At 41.7% G+C, this 18667-nt stretch overlaps 1 protein-coding gene across 2 annotated transcripts in view; it reads right to left on the bottom strand.

The window, feature by feature from the left end:
* Positions 1-18667, bottom strand: part of scube1 (signal peptide, CUB domain, EGF-like 1) — a 119568-nt gene that overhangs the window by 78181 nt on the left and 22720 nt on the right. For both annotated transcript variants that reach the window (XM_086268895.1, XM_086268896.1), the window contains exons 3-4: positions 17824-17949; positions 3761-3895 (exon numbers count right to left, since the gene is read on the bottom strand). In XM_086268895.1, the coding sequence (XP_086125021.1) occupies positions 3761-3895; positions 17824-17949 (261 nt within the window). The remainder of the gene's footprint in view (positions 1-3760; positions 3896-17823; positions 17950-18667) is intronic.

The raw sequence follows: 18667 nt of genomic DNA, 5'->3' as shown, positions 1-18667 counted from the left end.
GGCCCACCTCATCTCTAGTGGGCGTAGGGTTGTTCTTTGTGGACAAAAAGGATAGGACTCTCAGGCCATTTATGGACTTCCTTAGATCACTGTAAAAAAAAAAGAAAGAAAGAAAGAAAAGAAATACCCACTGCCAGGAAACAGTTCTGCTTTCAAGCCCCTCCATCTTTAGTCAGAAGGGGACAAGTGGAATTCAACACACCACTGGACTACTTTGAATACCTGGTGGTGCTTGTTGGACTAACGAAACACTCCCCCACCATGTTTCATGTCCTAGTAACTGATGTCCTCGGACACTTTCTGAACATCTTTGTATTCAGCATGCTGCAGCAGTTAACTGAGATCCGTCTCTATGTGTTTCACACACCCTCAGTAACTTTTCTAAGTTGTGTTTTCAGAGGACTTAGAGGGGGTCGAGCAACATTTTGTAATATGGACTAACCATAGGAACTTGACTTATGTGCAGAACACCAAAGGCAGAATTCAGGCATGTTGGTCTCTGCTCTTTGGTTGTTCAGCTGCTCCGTTTCTTATCATCCAGGGTCAAGGAATATAAAGCCTGATGCCCCTTCCCATGAGTTTTCACCTGATAGAGATGATCTTAAGCCAGAGAGCGTTCTTGCATGCTCACACACAGTGGGGAAGATAATCCTGGGAGTTTAAGCTGGATCCTTGTCACAGGCCTTCTTCCATAGATTCTCTAAATCAGGACATTTCATAGTTCCTTCTCTAAATTATCAAACTCCTGCCACTGAAACGTTTAATCTCCATCTTGAACATGTTTTCAGGCTCAATGGCATTCCTTTGGAGATTGTGTCAGACCGACAACCCGCTTCATATCCCAGTTATGGAAGGTTTTCCATTCACCTCTCGGAGCCAACCTGAGTTCCGGATTTGCGGACAAACAGAAAGATTAAACCAAGAGTGGAAGGCAGACCTCCGCTGTGTTGGCTCAAGTAATGGACGGATGGATTGAATGTGCGCATAAGTCACTTACCTCATCTGCAACAGGTCTCTCTCCATTCAAAGTGCCCCTAGGTTACAAGCCTCGCATGTTTGTGGGCACAGACAAGAGCCCGCCTTCTCCACACAAATGAACAGAAAGGACGTCTCGCTGGCCTCCCTGCTACTCCCAAGGTGAGAGAAGGGTGGTTCTCCTGAAATCTCTTTCTAGGACTCTCCGCTGTAAAACTAAAATTGCTCCAGGATACACTGAACTTTTCACATGTCGCAGTTAAACCGTGTTTCTTCCAGTCCACTGCGCTCTCCAACCAACTGCGTACCTCCCACCAGCTTGTATTCGACGGCAGCCTGCACACAGTGTTTGATGGATTGTGGATGTCTGGCACCGGGAGCATCCGTAGTTGATCGGGAGGAGTATGGTCCTGTTTAAAACTGCAATCCAATCAATTTTACACTCTGCTTATACATGAATACCCTCCAGTGTGGCTGAATTAAAATGCTTCTGAAAAGAAGAACGGGGCAAACTTTCTCCACAGCGCTGTGAAAGACTGAATGCAAGATATTGCTAAAGATGCTGCTAAGGGTGGTAAAGCAGTTATTAGGTTTAGGGGGCAAATACTTTTTCACACAGGGCCAGGTAAGCTTGGATGGATTTTTCCCTTAAATAAAAGAATTATTTAAAAACTGAAAGTTGTCTCCTTTGGTTATCTTTGTCTAATATTTACAATTTCTTAATGATCTGAAACATGTAAGTGTGACAAATAAGCAAAAAAAGTAACCAGGTAAAGAGCAAATACGTTTTACAGCAGTGTAGAGCAAAGGCCGTTACAACCTAATCATGTTGTGAAAGCGACACGAAATTCATAATTTTCAAGATATAAACTTGTCATGTACAAACCGAACATGTTTTTGTGAAAATTATCTCCTCAAAGAAAGCACTGTGAAGAAAATGAAGTCAATATGAAGCCATGATGAGCTGGTACTGATGTTTCCAAACGAGAAGGAATCAGTTCATCCAAAACTCACAAGAAGGAAGCAACAGGGAGAATTTCAAGGTTTGCTTCAGGAATTGAAGCTGTATCATGGCCACTTTCTTACATATCTTAGGATCATACTGGGGCTGTTGCAGCTTTTTAGCTACCGAGTTTTGCCTCTGAGGAGGCAGTGAAATCACTTCAGACACAGAGCAGCATCTAGCTACTTGTCTCAGGTAAAATTGTATTATTCTACAATTTGTATATTCAGTACTGGTGTGCACGTTGAGTCATGTGTGCACTTGCTCAGATCTGTTGATTAGGATCAGAAAAAATGATCAGACTACATGGTCAGTGTCGACGGCTGCTCAGGTGACGCTATTTAGTTGACTCAAAATATTTTTAATGCACACAGATGTTACACATCTGGTGTGTAAATGCCTGAACAATAGGTTTTATGATGTGCAGATGGGTTTCTTTATTCTCAGCATCTAGATCTCCTGCAAGGTGGCATACATTGTTGTGGTTGTATTTGTATTCAGTGTATTCAGTGGTTGTGTTTTCTTCATCAACAAAGGCTAGGGTGGCTGTGGGGTTCTGTGACTGTCTTACTGAATTCAAAATGTTCTGTCTACCGTCCTAGGTTGTAGTCAAAATCCTCGGCTGAAACACAAAACTGAGTGATGAAAACAGTCAAGAGAAATAATTTTATGGAATGGAATCAGTTTTCAGGCCCCTCCTCTGTAGAAGAAGCTTCCAGTTTGGATTAAGATCAGGCTTCAAACTTTCCTTTTTGCAAAAGCATATAGTTAGGGCTGCATCGGGTGACCCTGAATCCTCCCTTAGTTATGCTGCAATAGGTGTAGGCTGCTGGGGGATTCCCATCATGCATTGAGCATTTCCTGTCACCTTTCTCACTGAACATGTATTAACAGACCTCTCTGCACTGAATCATACCTGTTATTAACCTCTGTCTCTCTTCCACAGCATGTCTTTATCCTGTCTTCCTTCTCTCACCCCAACCAATCACAGCAGATGGCCCCGCCCCTCCCTGAGCCTGGTTCTGCCTGTTAAAAGGGAGTTTTTCCTTCCCACTGTCACCAAGTGCTTGCTCATAGGGGGTCATATGATTGTTGGGTTTTTCTCTGCATGTATTATTGTAGGGTCGACCTTACAATATAAAGCGCCTTGAGGCGACTGTTGTTGTGATTTGGCGCTGTATAAATAAAACTGAACTGAATTGAATTGAATTAAATTGGAGGAATAATTAAACACAGAGCTTGTTTGCCACAGTTTGTCCAATAGCCTGCCTACATCTTCATGCCTATGTGGCAATTCTTTTTCCAGATCCATAAAGTTTTGCATTGGATTTTGACGCCTCAAAATTATATTCCCATCTGGACTGACTGGGAAAAGCTTCACATCATGATTATGAGCTATTTTTATCCTCCTTATCAAGACTTGGTTTGGTGCTCATGACATTGGAAAAAAGGTCATCATCATAATTATCTGTGATAGAAAATGTAAATTCTGGAATTTTACAATGAATTTTATTCCACATATTCACATTTATATTAGCACTATCACGTTTAGTGTTGCTCAAACTGCAAATCTACGACATCACTGGTCAGTTACAGTTATTGTCTTAGAACAAATAATTTGATGTTGCTAGTTGAGCCATGTGCTTCAAAAGTCAAGATTCAAAACCAATGAACCATCATATGAATTAGACTTGTTGCCTCACAGCAACAAAAAAGTGTTTTGTGTGCGGTCCACGGTGAGAGTTCACTGTGGACTGCACTCTTTCTCCACTGATGTCTTACCGTCAGAGCGGTGGATGCAGGTATGCTGGTTGTCACTGAGGAAGAAGCCCTCTGTGCACATACACTCATAGCTCCCCATGGTGTTAACACACACTTGCTGGCATCCACCGTTGTTGTCCAGACACTCATCCACATCTGTTTGAATGGAGAGATACAGAGAGAGAGAGACATAAAGGGAAGTGAGCAAGATAAAGTCGGCCACGACAGCGTGCTGGAATAACAGCCCATTAGACTTCATAAATAAACTTGTGTCAGTGAGAGTTTATGTGCCGGGAAATGTCTGATGAGACGGATGACACCAGAGTCAGGAATGCGAGGGCCACACGCACACGTGCACACACAGACTGGGAGAAAGGGCAGGCACGCTGTCCTAAGGGGCCGACCCTGGCACAGCGGGCGGCCGAACCAAACTTCAGGCACTGTAAAAGGGGGTGACAGGGGTGTGTTGGTGTGAGTGTCTGCATTGTGTCGTTGCGTCTATGTGTGTGTTAGTGCACACTGGTGGTGCACGAGTGTGTTTATAGGGCCCGACTGTGCTGCTGAAAGGCCAGTAAATTTCCAATGGGGCATGTTGATGGGCCTGAAGTGAACTGGAAACATGTAACACCCTTGACTGACTTTAAGAGGGATCAAACAGGGCCACCCCTGTGTGTGTGTGTGTGTGTGTGTGTGTGTGTGTGTGTGTGTGTGTGTGTGTGTGTGTGTGTGTGTGTGAGAGAGAAAGAGACTTTGCATTGTGTTTAGTCTGAGGTGGTGAAGTTGACGTAACAGACAGTGCAGACAGGTTACACAAACACAGGCAGAAGGAAGGACAGACAGACGAGAGGCGATGGGAGACTGAGGGGATCAAACATGGAGCTTTTCTTTCTGTTATAATTAGTGCTGTCAGTGGCAGTGCTGTTGCCCCGTGCGCGGGGCTGCACGGCGCTAACGCGTTAATGAGCTAACTGCGCTAATGCGTTGAAGCTGTTAATGCGGTTATGGCGTTAACGTCATTTTAACGAGATTAACGCTGACAGCACTAATTATAATTTGTCAAATATTTTCAGTGGTTGACAGGTCTGGACTTTAGGTAAGCTAAATTAGACTGTTATTAGTGAACCTTGCTTTAAATATACATATATATATATATATATATATATATATATATGTATATATAAAAACACCCAGCACGCCCCTGCGGGCAGTTTATCCTTCAAGCTCGGGTCCTCTACCAGAGGCCTGGGAGCTTGAGGGTCCTGCGCAGTATCTTAGCTGTTCCCAGGACTGCGCTCTTCTGGACAGAGATCTCCGATGTTGTTCCCGGGATCTGCTGGAGCCACTCGCCTAGCTTGGGAGTCACCGCACCTAGTGCTCCGATTACCACGGGGACCACCGTTACCTTCACCCTCCACATCCTCTCGAGCTCTTCTCTGAGCCCTTGGTATTTCTCCAGCTTCTCGTGTTCCTTCTTCCTGATATTGCTGTCATTTGGAACCGCTACATCGATCACTACGGCCGTCTTCTTCTGTTTGTCTACCACCACTATGTCCGGTTGGTTAGCCACCACCATTTTGTCCGTCTGTATCTGGAAGTCCCACAGGATCTTAGCTCGGTCATTCTCCACCACCCTTGGGGGCATCTCCCATTTTGACCTCGGGACTTCCAGGTTATACTCGGCACAGATGTTCCTGTACACTATGCCGGCCACTTGGTTATGGCGTTCCATGTATGCCTTGCCTGCTAGCATCTTGCACCCTGCTGTTATGTGCTGGATTGTCTCTGGGGCATCTTTACACAGCCTGCACCTGGGGTCTTGCCTGGTGTGATAGACCCCAGCCTCTATGGATCTTGTGCTCAGAGCTTGTTCTTGTGCTGCCATGATTAGTGCCTCTGTGCTGTCTTTCAGTCCAGCTTTGTCCAGCCACTGGTAGGATTTCTGGATATCAGCCACCTCCTCTATCTGCCGGTGGTACATACCGTGCAGGGGCACGGTATATATATATATATATATATATATATATTAGGGGTGCAACGATACACAAAATTCACGGTTCGGTTCGATACTTTGGTGTCACGGTTCGATATTTTTTCGATACAAAAAAAATGTTCATGCCTTTTTAATTTGTCATTTATTAAAATTATAAATATATATTTTAACTCAAAAGTACAGTTTTTAAATTTAACCCTAACCCTTGTGCGTGTTTTTTATTTTGACAGCGAATGCGCACCTGCGGACCACTTATGTGCAGCCCTGGTTATTTAGCTCATCATATTGCAGCCACAGAAATTCTTTTGTCCATGAAACCATAAAGCTGCACTTTCTTTTTGCCTTATAGTCTGATTTGTCATAACTTCTCCGTTTTGTGGTAAGCTTTTCTTTGGCTGTCACTTCTTCACCCTGACCTGTCTTATTTGGCTCAGCAGAACTAAAATATATATCCTGCTGCTTTTACACAGGCACTCACATAAGCTCAGCGATTCTCTGCGCGATCAACCTCTCACATGTTTAAGCTGCAGGAGATTTCACTTGTCATGTTTGCATAGTAAGCTAACGATTGATAAGACGATGTCAGAGGAATTGGTGCACAAATTATCATCACTCACAGATCAGTGCTGTCGCTCTCTATACACAGTTCGCTCGATTGCAAAGTGAAAGCAAAAAAACAAGCGCAAATTCAAACGCGATTTCAATATGTCACATATTGACAGTGGCTCACCGATGCCAATGACATAATTACCCAGCTACATTTCTGAAAGAATGCAAAAGCATTGACATATATTTTTTCCTTCCTGCGATAGGCCGACGGGCAGGGAAGAGATAGATTTTGGTAGCCCGACTGGAAAAATTTTGCGAGCCCTGTATCTGATTGAGGAATCACTCATCTTTGGAAAAGAGAGTTTACTACAGAGAAATGCCTCTTTCCAAAATAAAAGCTATACTATCCGCTTCTTCTGGGCTATATTCTCAGCAGCATATTAAACATATCAGGTCCCCATAAGGAGAATCCTGTGCTAACGGCTGTCTAAATGACTCGGGTAAAGTTTGTAGCATGCGTGCTTGTTGTTTTTGTCTGCTTCCACTTGTCTTTGCACGAGGATGATGTCGGTGTAAATGTGCAGTCATATTCGTTGTGTTCCCACTAGTGCTTTCAGGTTAATCTCGTTGAAATGACCTTAACGCCACAACACGGCAAATCTCCGTTAACGAGCTACCGCGGATCGCCTTGAGCGTGGGGCTTGACGGCCAACACGTTAACGAGCTAACTGCGCTAACACACTAGTTCCCACCCATGTAATTGAGCATTGCATGGCACATCCAACATACTTTACTTTAGTCCATGTCGCGCTTACCTTCAGGGTCATACGTCACATGAAAACCAAAATAGTTCCAAACGCCAGATCTGAATGAGGGTGGGGGAGGTTCAATTTGCCATGTTGCAAGGAGAGCTTAACTTCTGTCTCACTAGCTTGCCCTACGCTCAGTGAATCTGCGCTCGACTGCTGCACTGTCGAGCGCAGATTCACTGAGCGCTCAACACAGACAGCATAGTCAGGAGGAAAGTTGATAAAATAAATTAAAAATTTTGTATTGTTCGATACATATGCGTACTGAACCGAAAGCACTGTATCGAACGGTTCAATATCGATACGAATATCGTTGCACCCCTAATATATATATATATATATATATATATATATATATATATATATATATATATATATATGTATATATATATATACACATATTTGCAGAATGTAGTTTGGCATTGTCCTGCTTAATAAAACAAGACTTGCCTCTGATGAGAGTTAATACATTTAAGTTTATAATGTTCTACCTAGCTTACATAAATGGCAAGCAAAGCACACCAGCTAACCTCATCTCAAAGCAAATAAGCCATCCACCCATATCCTTCTGCTTGGTAAAGGGCAAGAGACAGGGTACACCCAGGACAAGCTGCCTATCTTTCACTCACCAATTAACCGGACCCATCCATATCTTTGGACTCTGGGAGAAAGCCAGAGTACCATGACATGGAAGCTACACACACACAAAAAGCCCCAGGCAGGAGCTGAACCAAGGATCTTCTTGCTATGATGAAACAGTACTAACCGCCACAGCACCTTTAAAACAGCCATATTTACTCCAATTCAGAAAGGAACACTTTGGAAAGTCTGTCATAACGAAAAGGAAAGCTGGTAATTATTTACACTTAGAAGAACCTTTCAGCTTTAGTAAAATGAACACAGCACCTTAATTTCTAATGTCAGATAAGAGAGTTCAGACAATAACTATCAAGAGACAGGTCCATAGGACCTTCACATATACCTTCCACTGAATGAACGGATGTCTTTGTGAGTTCCTGTATATTAGCATGAGACCCGCTGCTCTGCACAAACGATATACTTCTGTTCAGTATCAAATGTAAAACTCTGAGCATAGTGTGACCAGCCTGTCTGCTAGCATCTGAAACTGTGATTTTGCTAAGAGGTTTTTCCTCTTAGGTACAGGTAGGTCTTTCCTCTTGTCTCTTGCACTGTTTACTAAGGTCGCCCCCCACATGGTGTTAAAGAGAGAGGCTCTTCAGGGAATACAGAAAAACAAGAACAAGAAATGCACCAGACATGACACTCCTCTAGTTACAGAGCCCTATATTATGTTCATTTAAAGGGAGGCCATAAAAAAGAGTACATATGTGTAATATATGGGCCGCTGTGTTGGTGGGAAATCATTTATATAGTTTCCAGCTTCGAAAAAGCATTTGCAAACTGGAACTCTGTCTTTGTAGTAACTGCTTGAATGACTTAAACAACACAATTAGGTCATTCTAAAGATGTATTATTGGGGTGGCTGTAGAGTAAGTCAGTGACTAATCGGAAAGGTGGTGGTTCGGTGCCTAGCTTCTCCGGTCTGCATGCAAGATCCTGACCTCGTGTTGCTCTCTGATGTATCCATTGGTGTTTAAATATCAGATAGAAAGTACATAGTACTCGAGCGGTTATTTTGTGTTTAGTTTGTGTGTGCATGACATCATATGATGTCAGTGATATCATATCACTAACATCATCAAATGTCCTCATGGACTCCTGCTGTAGCAAAAGACTACCACAAGGTGGTTTTGACTAGTTTGGCAGGTGGACATCCCTCTCTCTGAGCGTGCTAAACCACAAGATGCAATCACAAAGCTTAAACTGTGAAAAATGAAACTCCATAGACTCGACTAGACTTCAGACTTTTATTCTACTGACCTTAACTGCACTGCATTTTTACCAAATGTAGGCTACTGTAGATGGCGCATGAATGGGAGTCTAGACAAGCATTGTGTCCTGGCCTTATAAATGCATGAGCTTCCAGTAAATGCGTAAATAAAGTGGTTTAAGAATAGCACAGAAGTCACGTTGTCCTCGCTGAACCCTCAGCTTTGTTTTTATTGCACTTCCTAACACTATTTCAAGCAAATCTCATGGTTTAATGCTTGTCATAATATCACTGGTTCATTTAGTTTCCAGGCTGGAGAGGGGGAGGGAGTGAGGACAGAGAAAGAAGAACTGAAGCTGTGTCCAAGTCTAAGTGATCTCTGCCAACATTTCTGCATGAACAAAGGCCAGTTCCAAAATGCACTCGTCTGTTTTGTTTGATTGCGCTTTGTAAACTCGTGTAAAAGTTTGTTTGGACACAGTGACAATGTGCTTCTCACATCAACTGAGAGGCTGAGGGAGGCAATTCAATTCAATTTTATTTATATGGTGCGAAATCACACCAGCTTCCTCAAGGTAATTAAGGCAAGGCTTAAAGCAAGGCAAGTGGGGTGAAAAACAAAATGGAAAAAGGCACGGAAAGGTAAGGGGGGTAAAGCTTGTAATTCATAGTTGCGATACAGTCATGGGGAAAAGAAAGTACACTCTCATTCAGACAGCATTAAAAATATAAAAACCAGTGGGTACATAGTGGATCCTAAAATTATCTATTTGCCATCTATCAGCATCAATATATGTAACTGCTAATAATGTACGTCTTAAAATGTAAAGAAGAGATTGCGAGAAATACCGTTCAACTTGTAACATCCTAAGTTGCATTATTTGTCCACTAGAGGGCACTCTGCAGCTTCCTTCTTGGTAACGCGTGTGGAATGCTACAAACGTAACAACCTGCTCATCTGAACAGTCAGGCAAAGCGTAAACAAGTAAATAAATAACTACACATAATAACCGTTAGAGAAATTTGTTCATGTTTTGCATATCTAAATCAATCAGTATTCTGATTTAGAATATTGGCTTTTAAAGTTTGAATTTATTGGCATCAGTCTTCCTATATCAGTCAGGCAAAAGCAAACCACATATTAACCAAAACACCTCAAACCAACAGTCGAGCACAATGAGGATGATTTTGCCTTGATTTGAAGAACGGGACAGCGGCACAATCCCGTTACTGAAACCTCTGTATACCAAAGTATTCTTAATGTGAAGCCAGCTAAAACTGGGCCAAAAAACATGACAATAATCCCAGGCATGCCATCCACATCAACTCTACAAGAATCACTGTGCAAAAAAGTAATCAGATTACAGTAACGCGTTACTGTAATCTGATTACTTTTTTCAGGTAACTTGACCAACACTGCTCCTGACCCAGCGTTTTCAGTTCTTTGTGATCTTTGGATTATGTCAGGTTTATTTGTGATTTATTCTACGGTTCCTAGGTTTTGATCCCCTGCCCCTCATGTTTCTCTGTGCCTTCTGTTCTGTGTTTAATCTTCTCTGCCTGTATGTTCCCCCTGTGTTGTTGCCTATGTGAGTTATTGTGCTTTGCTCCCACTCCTTGTGTTCCGTGTTTTCCTCTCCCCTTCGTGTATTTCTTCATGTTCTCTCCCTCTCTCTCTCCAGGCTGTCTGTGTACTTCCTGTGTTACGTTTAAAGTCCACATCTTGGTGTCAGCGTTTCTAGTTTCGTGTCCTCCCCGTCCTGTCAAGTGTAATTGTTCTCAGCTGTGTTCCCTGTGTGCTTCCACTTCCCTCATTACCTCCTGTGTATTTATGTCAGAGTCTCCCTCTGTTCCGTGTCGCGTCGCCCCTCATGGCTGTTTCCCTGTGTTTCCTCGCGGTTCAGTTAGTCATTTCCCAGCTTGGTTTAGTTCTGTTTTCCCCGTTCTCCTGCAACAGAGCAGTGCTTTTGAGTTTATTCCTCGTGTCTCAGTGAGTTTGTGTTTGGGTCCAATCCCTGCCTGCACACAGCTGGAACATGACAGTTCCCAGGTCACTGGGATAGGCTTCAGCTCCCCTGCGACTCTGACAAGGATAAGCGCAAGAGAATGGGTTCATCTCACCAATGAGGTATCTTCCAAAGTCTGTTTATTCTCTTTTGCTGGGCAATATGTGCACTGTTAAACTTTGGAAGATGCCCAGAAAGACTTTCACAACCCAGCCTTATAAATGACTATGTACAAGTACTTTTTTACTGTGGTGCATTTCTGTGTCTTATCTGTTGGTGCAGATATTCCACCAACAGCATCTCTTCCATACATTGGAAGTTGCATGCAAGTTTGTGTTTCCCCATGCAGACCTTGTCTTTTACATGTTGGACTGCTCTGTGACACACTGTCTCTGATGACTGCCCCACTGTGCAGTCACCTCTCAGATCTCCACATGAAATAAAAAGAACTTGTCGGAACAAAAATAAACTGAAGCGAGAGCGCCAGACATTCACAGAGGGCACCGAACCATCGACACATTGAGGCCAGCTGCGTCTAAGCCAAAGCCAAATAAATAAAGTCAAAAGAAGAAAGGAGCTGAACAGGATCACTCTCTAATCAGAACAAAATTAAGCAATCTTAAATCAATTAGAGCTCGACTCGTTGACACGGTGCATCTGGAAGACTTCCTGCAGACTCGCACACGTCTGTTGCCCTTTTTCTTTTTTCTGGGCTCACTTTTTCAAAGTGCAGTTTGTCATCCCAGGCTTCTTCAAAACACCACAAGTTTCTGAGGTTTCTGAATGTCATTCTTTGGGTCTGTTAAAAACCACGAGTCGTTATTGTTTTCCACAGGCAGGCCCAGAGAGTGTGAGAAAAATGAGAAATAAATTGAGAGTGAACTTTGAAACAAACAAGCTGGATAAAAATGTTGTTTTCATATTATTCTGTTGCCCTGTGATGGTGACCAAACACCGCAGTCAACTTACCACTTCCCCGTCAGCTTTGATCATCGGCAACCTCTCCTGCTGCGAAACCACACAACCTGAACCCGAAGCTGATCGGACCTGAAGACATATGTGTCGCAGCAATCGACATTATTCGCCAAGCTATGATTAATGAGTCAGAAAGCAGAGCAGTGCCTGTTAGCGACTCTTTCACCAGTCACGGAAGACATATGACTTTAATGTACAACATCTTTGCACTTATCACAGCTGATTCAAGCCACAGCACTGACATACGATGTTATGACAACTTGTAATATGAGAGCCAAGACACTATCTGTCTATGAATCAATAGTGTTCATATACAAAACGAGTGTGCAACACATTTTCTATACAGTAAATGTGCTGAATGAGACACTGGAGAGTGAGACATTATAACAAATACTGCCGTTCTGGTTGATGGGCAGCACGAAGAACAAGACTGGAGCTCGGCTTTAACTGCGGTTTGATGTTAGGCCAACACGTCACTCTCCGAAAGTTCTGTTTATAGGGTTACCATGCATCACAGGGCACTATTTATCTCTTTAGCTAGCGACGACAGTAAACACGAAGCATCAGAGAGTCTCCATGAGTCAATACACAGGAACGTAAACTGCAGTGTCATATATCTTCTCAAAGTGGGCTTAATGTAGATGGATTCTATGTAACACACATCATATCTGAAGTATAAGCTAATCTTCTGGATCTTTGGTGGCCAAACAATGCTGTTCCCTTTTGGCTTTATGAGTTTTCAAATGGAAAATTCAAGGACCGCATTCCAAAATGAGATATTGTCCCACATTTGCAAAAACATCTGGGATCAGAGTAAGCCACACATCACAGGGCTACTACTAAACATGTGAGTAATCCCAACACCTTTGCCCACGAACTGACTGGATTTGTCTCGTTTGAATTCCTTGTTTTCAGCTGAACTTTAGGGAATAAAAAAGTTCAACAGAGGTCATACAGAAATGGCAAAACCACCAGGTGGGTAAAATAAATGGCAGCAGCCCAAAACAACATCATTCCATCTTGCAAATTTAGTAAATTATTTTCTGTTTCATGTTTAATTGCTGAAGACGCGTCTAATTCTATAAATATACCAGTGCCAGACCACAGTAGATACCATTTGTTGTTAAATTGTTTTTTAATGAGCAAACCATTTATAGAAACAATTAAGACATAAAAGATCTAAGAACAATTTTATAGTAAGTTATACACTTAATTTACTGTAATCGCATTACAAATGACAGATCGTTGGAAAGGCACACGAACTGTAGATTAGGAAATCCATTTGACATTTTTATATTCTGTGTAGCAATGGTGACATCACCACAAAGGACATAACACTGCATTAAAAAAAGCTAACTTCACTGCAACCTTCACATTTCTGAAGGTCTTGCCTCTCGTCCATACATTTAACCCCAACGGTCGAAAATGTTCCAATTCAGAGAAACATTTTCATGGGCGTGACTGGTTTCTTTGGTTTCTCCATTTAAAAACAACAAACCTTTACCATCGATCACGTCCCCCACTGAGCCACTTCAGGGTGCCGCAGTAGTTTCCTAATTTATTTTCACTTTGTACGCATCTGGCAGGGAGACAAATACTGTCATTACACACCTTTGGGGTCATTTGTATATCATGGTGTTTGGGATTATTGCCCAAACATCAAAGTCCTGGTGAATGATGGGACGCGCTGAATATTTCTGTTTGTCTGTCTCAGTTGTATTCTCTTTGCTAAAGATGTGGAACAGCGTCACATGAAAATGGGTCTGCATTTTGAAAATATGACTTTTAGTTTGAACAGTGTTTGTGTAGTAACGCTATATTTGCTTCTTAAACGAACAGAAGAACATTTCCTTATCCTCCTTTTAGCTGTAACAGGTGGCAACATGAGGGAGTAGATGAGTAACAATTAACAAACTCTCTCTCTACAGATTTATACTAAATGCAGAGAATGCCTTTTATTGTCACTATACATGTGTACAATCAGACACAGAGATACAGAGATCTCCTGCTCAGTGCAGACATGGGCTGAGGTGCACAGTTCTACAGCACATATGAACAGTGTTCAGAAATATCCAATGTACAAATATACAAAAGAAAAGACCTAGATACATACCTTTAAATACAGGCATGTATTCAGGTATACTTATAGCTGTTAGCATAGCTGTTTCTGTTCACATTTGTAGCTGCTGATGTGTTATAAGACAAAGGTCAGCAAACAGAAAGATTTCGAAACATGCTAAAAACATGACAGAGAAAGATGGGAGGATAAAAAGAGCATGTCACAGATCAACAGAGGAAGCACTGGGCGAAGAGATGGAGGTGAAGAAAAACTCAAATAATAGAGTGAGAGAGGACTGTGAGGCAGAGATACTGGGCACCATCAGAGAACATGCTTTCAAAATAAAGGCATGGAATATTTATGAACAGGAGAATAAAAAGAGGGAAAATGGCTAATCAACAAGAACAGAGAACTAAATGACAAATGCCAAAATACAGAGAAAAGGACAGGAATGCAGAAATTAGGAAAGGCAAACAAGTAGCTGGTAGCGGTCTGACTGTGATCACACACATCGTGCATCTGATTTCACACTTTACTGCCTCGTTTGAACTCAGTAACCTGGTTTTAATTAGCAGCAGTTCATAACAGCCAGTTTCAGTCACCATCTAATAAAACAAGTCTTGCACTGATTTCCTGTCACTGGGCTGCAAAGAGCGACCGATGACAGTTCCCACAGCAGTCAGTTGGTATCACTTGAATTAGTGGCACAAACACGTGCGGTGAAATGCCACGAACCACATGCCCTCTTTTTAAGGACGACGCAAAGGCTAACCAAGCTAGCGGCACAGGATGACAAGCCAGCAGAAAATAAACAACACATAATTATGGTGACAGCTTCCCACCAACCCACTGCTCCACATGTAAAACTGCCATGTTCTCAGGGAAAATCTCTTTAACAAGCATGGGCTGCTGCCATTATGTCTCTCTCAGCCAGTCACATTTAACACATTTCGAAAGAGTTCAAGTCTAAAACCCGAAGAAACTCGTGAGAATCGATTGAAATGCAGTTCCTTTAATGACCACTAGATGCTGACTTATAATGTATTAAAAGGAATATAGAATAAGAATAGCTCGTGCAAGCACAGCGCGCCCTCTTAGTGTTAAATGACAAGACAATGAGGGGAGAAAAACAATGAAAAGTTGGAAAGGTGTAAAGTTCTGTAGTGTGAAGAAACCTTTAGCGTGTTAGCAAGGAAGCCTGATGATGATGGAGAGGGGAAGTCCTGTTTCAAACAAGTGCAGGCTGCACCAGCACTGTCTGGGAAATCAGTCAGTTGAATGAAAGTACTGCATTTAACTGCATAAACATTTAATATTTACAATTGATAGAGCTGGTCGTCAGCAGTGTTGGTCAAGTTACTTGAAAAAAGTAATCAGTAACTAATTACTGATTACTTCCCCAAAAAAGTAATCCCGTTACTTTACTGATTACTTATTTTCAAAAGTAATTAATTACTTAGTTACTTAGTTACTTAGTTACTTTTTAAAAACACGATTTACAACCTGAAGAGGTGATAAAGTGATAGATCTTTCAGCCCAATTCTACTTTTTCTACATAATCCATCATACAAAATGTGATCAAATGGAAAAGTCTCTTTTTAAAACTTGTTTTATTAGTTTTAATCTTTTAACTTTATGCATCAAGCAAAAATTTATTATATGCAACATTCTCTGACTGGAAGAAATTAGTTTAACATTTAAACCTATTTTCTGCACATTCCAGCACATAAAATAAAATATTTTGTGTGTTTACACTCAGTCTTTCAAATAGATGCAAGTAAAACACAGCAGAAAATAAATAAAGTCAAAGACTCAGCGGTCCTGTTGCTCTATTTCCACCTGTAAAGCAGGAGTGGGGTAGGCGGAGGTTTACCCTGGTGCAGGTGTGCCGCAGCGGTCAGTGGAAGAATCCGCGAGTTTCTCTGTGAGTTTCCCATTACGTCGTAGCTACTCGGTGCTTGTTGGGAAGTTTAGGGGTTTTTTCGCTGTAAAAAGAAGTTTTCTTCCCACGCACAGCGGACACTAATGTTTTTGTCACTTTTTATGGAATCAAACTCAAAGTAAGGTCAGTACTTCCACACTTTAAACGCTGCACGCTCATACTCTCTCCGCACTCGATATATGATCCATTGTTGATCTGCACACAGCTGTTGTCACTAACGGCGCACTCGCTTACGTCACTGTCATGAGACATTCTTGCAAAAGAATCATGATTTTATTTTTTATTTTTTATTCCTATTTATTCTATTTATCCCCTTCGTATATTTTATTTATATTGTCTCTGTATTTATATGTGTGTGTGTGTGTGTGTGTGTGTGTGTGTGTGTGTGTGTGTGTGTGTGTGTGTGTGTGTGTGTGTGTGTGTATATATATATATAATATTCTGTAACTCTGTAACTTCTGTCGTTGCTGTGCTTTTTTGGAAATCGAATTTCCCAGAGGAACCCACCCGAGGGATTAATAAAGTTCTATCTTATCTTATCTTATCTTATCTTATCTAACGCAGCGTTCCTCCGGGAAAGTAACGGTAATCTAATTACCGTTTTTGCAATAGTAATCCCTTACTTTACTCATTACTTTAAAAAAGTAATCAGATTACAGTCAGAGACAGCCACACAGTGAGTATAGAGTATGATCTGAGCTACCTTACAGACATATGATAGATGTAGGTGATCACAAACACTACAAAACAAACCAGGAAGTCAACTGAAGCATCAGCCTTTCATCATAAGGCTGTTTTGTTCTTAGTTTCTGAAAATTGATCAACTTTCCTCTCTTTAATAAAAAAGGAGAAGAACTAAACTAATTACATTTAAAATATTTAGCAGGGAGTTATTATTAATAAAAAAAAAAGGTGTGTCATGTGTTTGGTAGTGCAGTCAATGTTAAGAATGTAGCTCAATAGACAGTGTAGTTAATAATGCCTTTGACCATGTTTGTGCATGAAATTAAATTCTAATGGCAAACCTTCAACTTTAGCTTTAACTCTGCTCTATATCAGCTGTCTGAGAGTCATTCCTGTGAGGTGAATCCACAATTCAGCAGCTAGTCTCCACTGGCAGCTGCTGCCTTAGCAATCAATCTCTCACCTAGTCTCTCTAAAAGTTTAAAGAATGAGTTACAACACTTTCAAATGCCAAACATATCCCAGCAAAGACACACGAGCATCTGGAACGACTGTTCTTATGTTTCTGACGTTACTTTGTGGTCGTCAGTCAGCAGCACAGGACCGATGAGATAAAGTGTGTTTGAGCACATCCACGCAGTCCTGCATGTTACACGGGGCAGGAGAAAAAAACACAGAAGTCTAGCTGACTGCAAGTGGATAACAGAGCACTCGGCCTAAATGGTCTGATCTGTCAGTACTAAAGCACAGCCAGATATCTGCAGGAGAACTCTTCAACCCTGAGCGCCTCCCTGCAGTACACAGAAAAGAGCATAAAACAGCACAAATCATGGAAACCCTCCAACTGATGACAGAGCGACTATGCGAGCAAGGCGTCCTGAGCCAGACAGGTTTAATAGGTACAAGGACAAAAGTGCACACACTTAAACACACATACTCGTTTTTATATCTTAGTGTGGACATCTCATTGACATAGCCAGAAATGAATGTCTAAACCTAATGTCTATGTCTAAACATGTACACACACACACAGATATATAGATTACCCATCATCACTAAATGTGCACGCAGTATGCAGACACATACAAGATACTCAAGATGTTCTCATTTTGAACAAAGCTTAGTTATTTTGCAAAACACCACAAATGTCATTGAGGTTTGTATCCTGTTATAAGAGATGCACACGAAGGGGAATAATGCATTGAAAAATTGAGTTACCCAGACAGTTGTGTCCATCGTGGGCCAGCATGAATCCATCGTAGCACATGCACCTGTAGTTGCCTGGTATGTTGATGCATTCGTGGACACAGCCCCCATTGTAGTCATTCTCACATTCGTCCATGTCTGATGAAGACCAGAGGGCAAAGGTTAGTAATCATGCCGGCCTAAATGGTGTCAAATGAATTACAGAGCTGACGTAGCAGTTGAGTCATTAAAGCCCGGTTTCAGCGGTGTAGGCAGTCGCTCTTAACTGAAGTAAATTGAGAATAAACCATTTTTTTTTCTATATACTGTAGAAGTAAACGTGAAAATGACCACTTTAATGAACTAAATATTGCTGTTTGAGGGGAAATGCAGAGGGTATTTTTATTAGCACTGTGAGTCAAGTTTCAAATTTGCTTTCCATTTGGTAGCTCTGATCAATGACTCAATGCACTCTGTGTACTTAAAATCTAATAAGCTTTGTGAGTGGGCTCTCGCTCACTGCCACACCTCTTCACACAGTCTGGATGAAACTGGAACCCTTGAAACCTGAAGGCTGAATCAAGTCTGTGCATCGGTCACAGATGCTAAATGAAGTTACAGGTAACAGTATTGTATGTAAATATGTTAAAGGTGCTATGCATAGGAATATGAAGAGATGCTTCTGAGTGCCTTTACAATTTCACCATCACTGCCCTAGAGTGGATTTCCCTGGCGTGACATATCAAGTGTTCAGCTTGAGTAAAATTGTCTCGGACAGAAACAAATGAGAGTAAAGACACCAAAACAACACACAATGACAGCAAACACACATTAGAGAGGCACTCTAATGTGTGTTGTTTGATACAGTGATTAAAAC

The sequence above is a fragment of the Aulonocara sp. 'chitande type north' Nkhata Bay genome, linkage group LG17, assembly GCF_057382095.1.
Source record: "Aulonocara sp. 'chitande type north' Nkhata Bay isolate Kocher_YH1m ecotype deep benthic linkage group LG17, A_spYH_male_GT1.1, whole genome shotgun sequence".
In the NCBI taxonomy this organism is placed as follows: domain Eukaryota; kingdom Metazoa; phylum Chordata; class Actinopteri; order Cichliformes; family Cichlidae; genus Aulonocara; species Aulonocara sp. 'chitande type north' Nkhata Bay.
The sequence above is the reverse complement of the archived record's forward strand: the minus strand, read 5'-3'. Positions and strand labels throughout refer to the sequence as shown.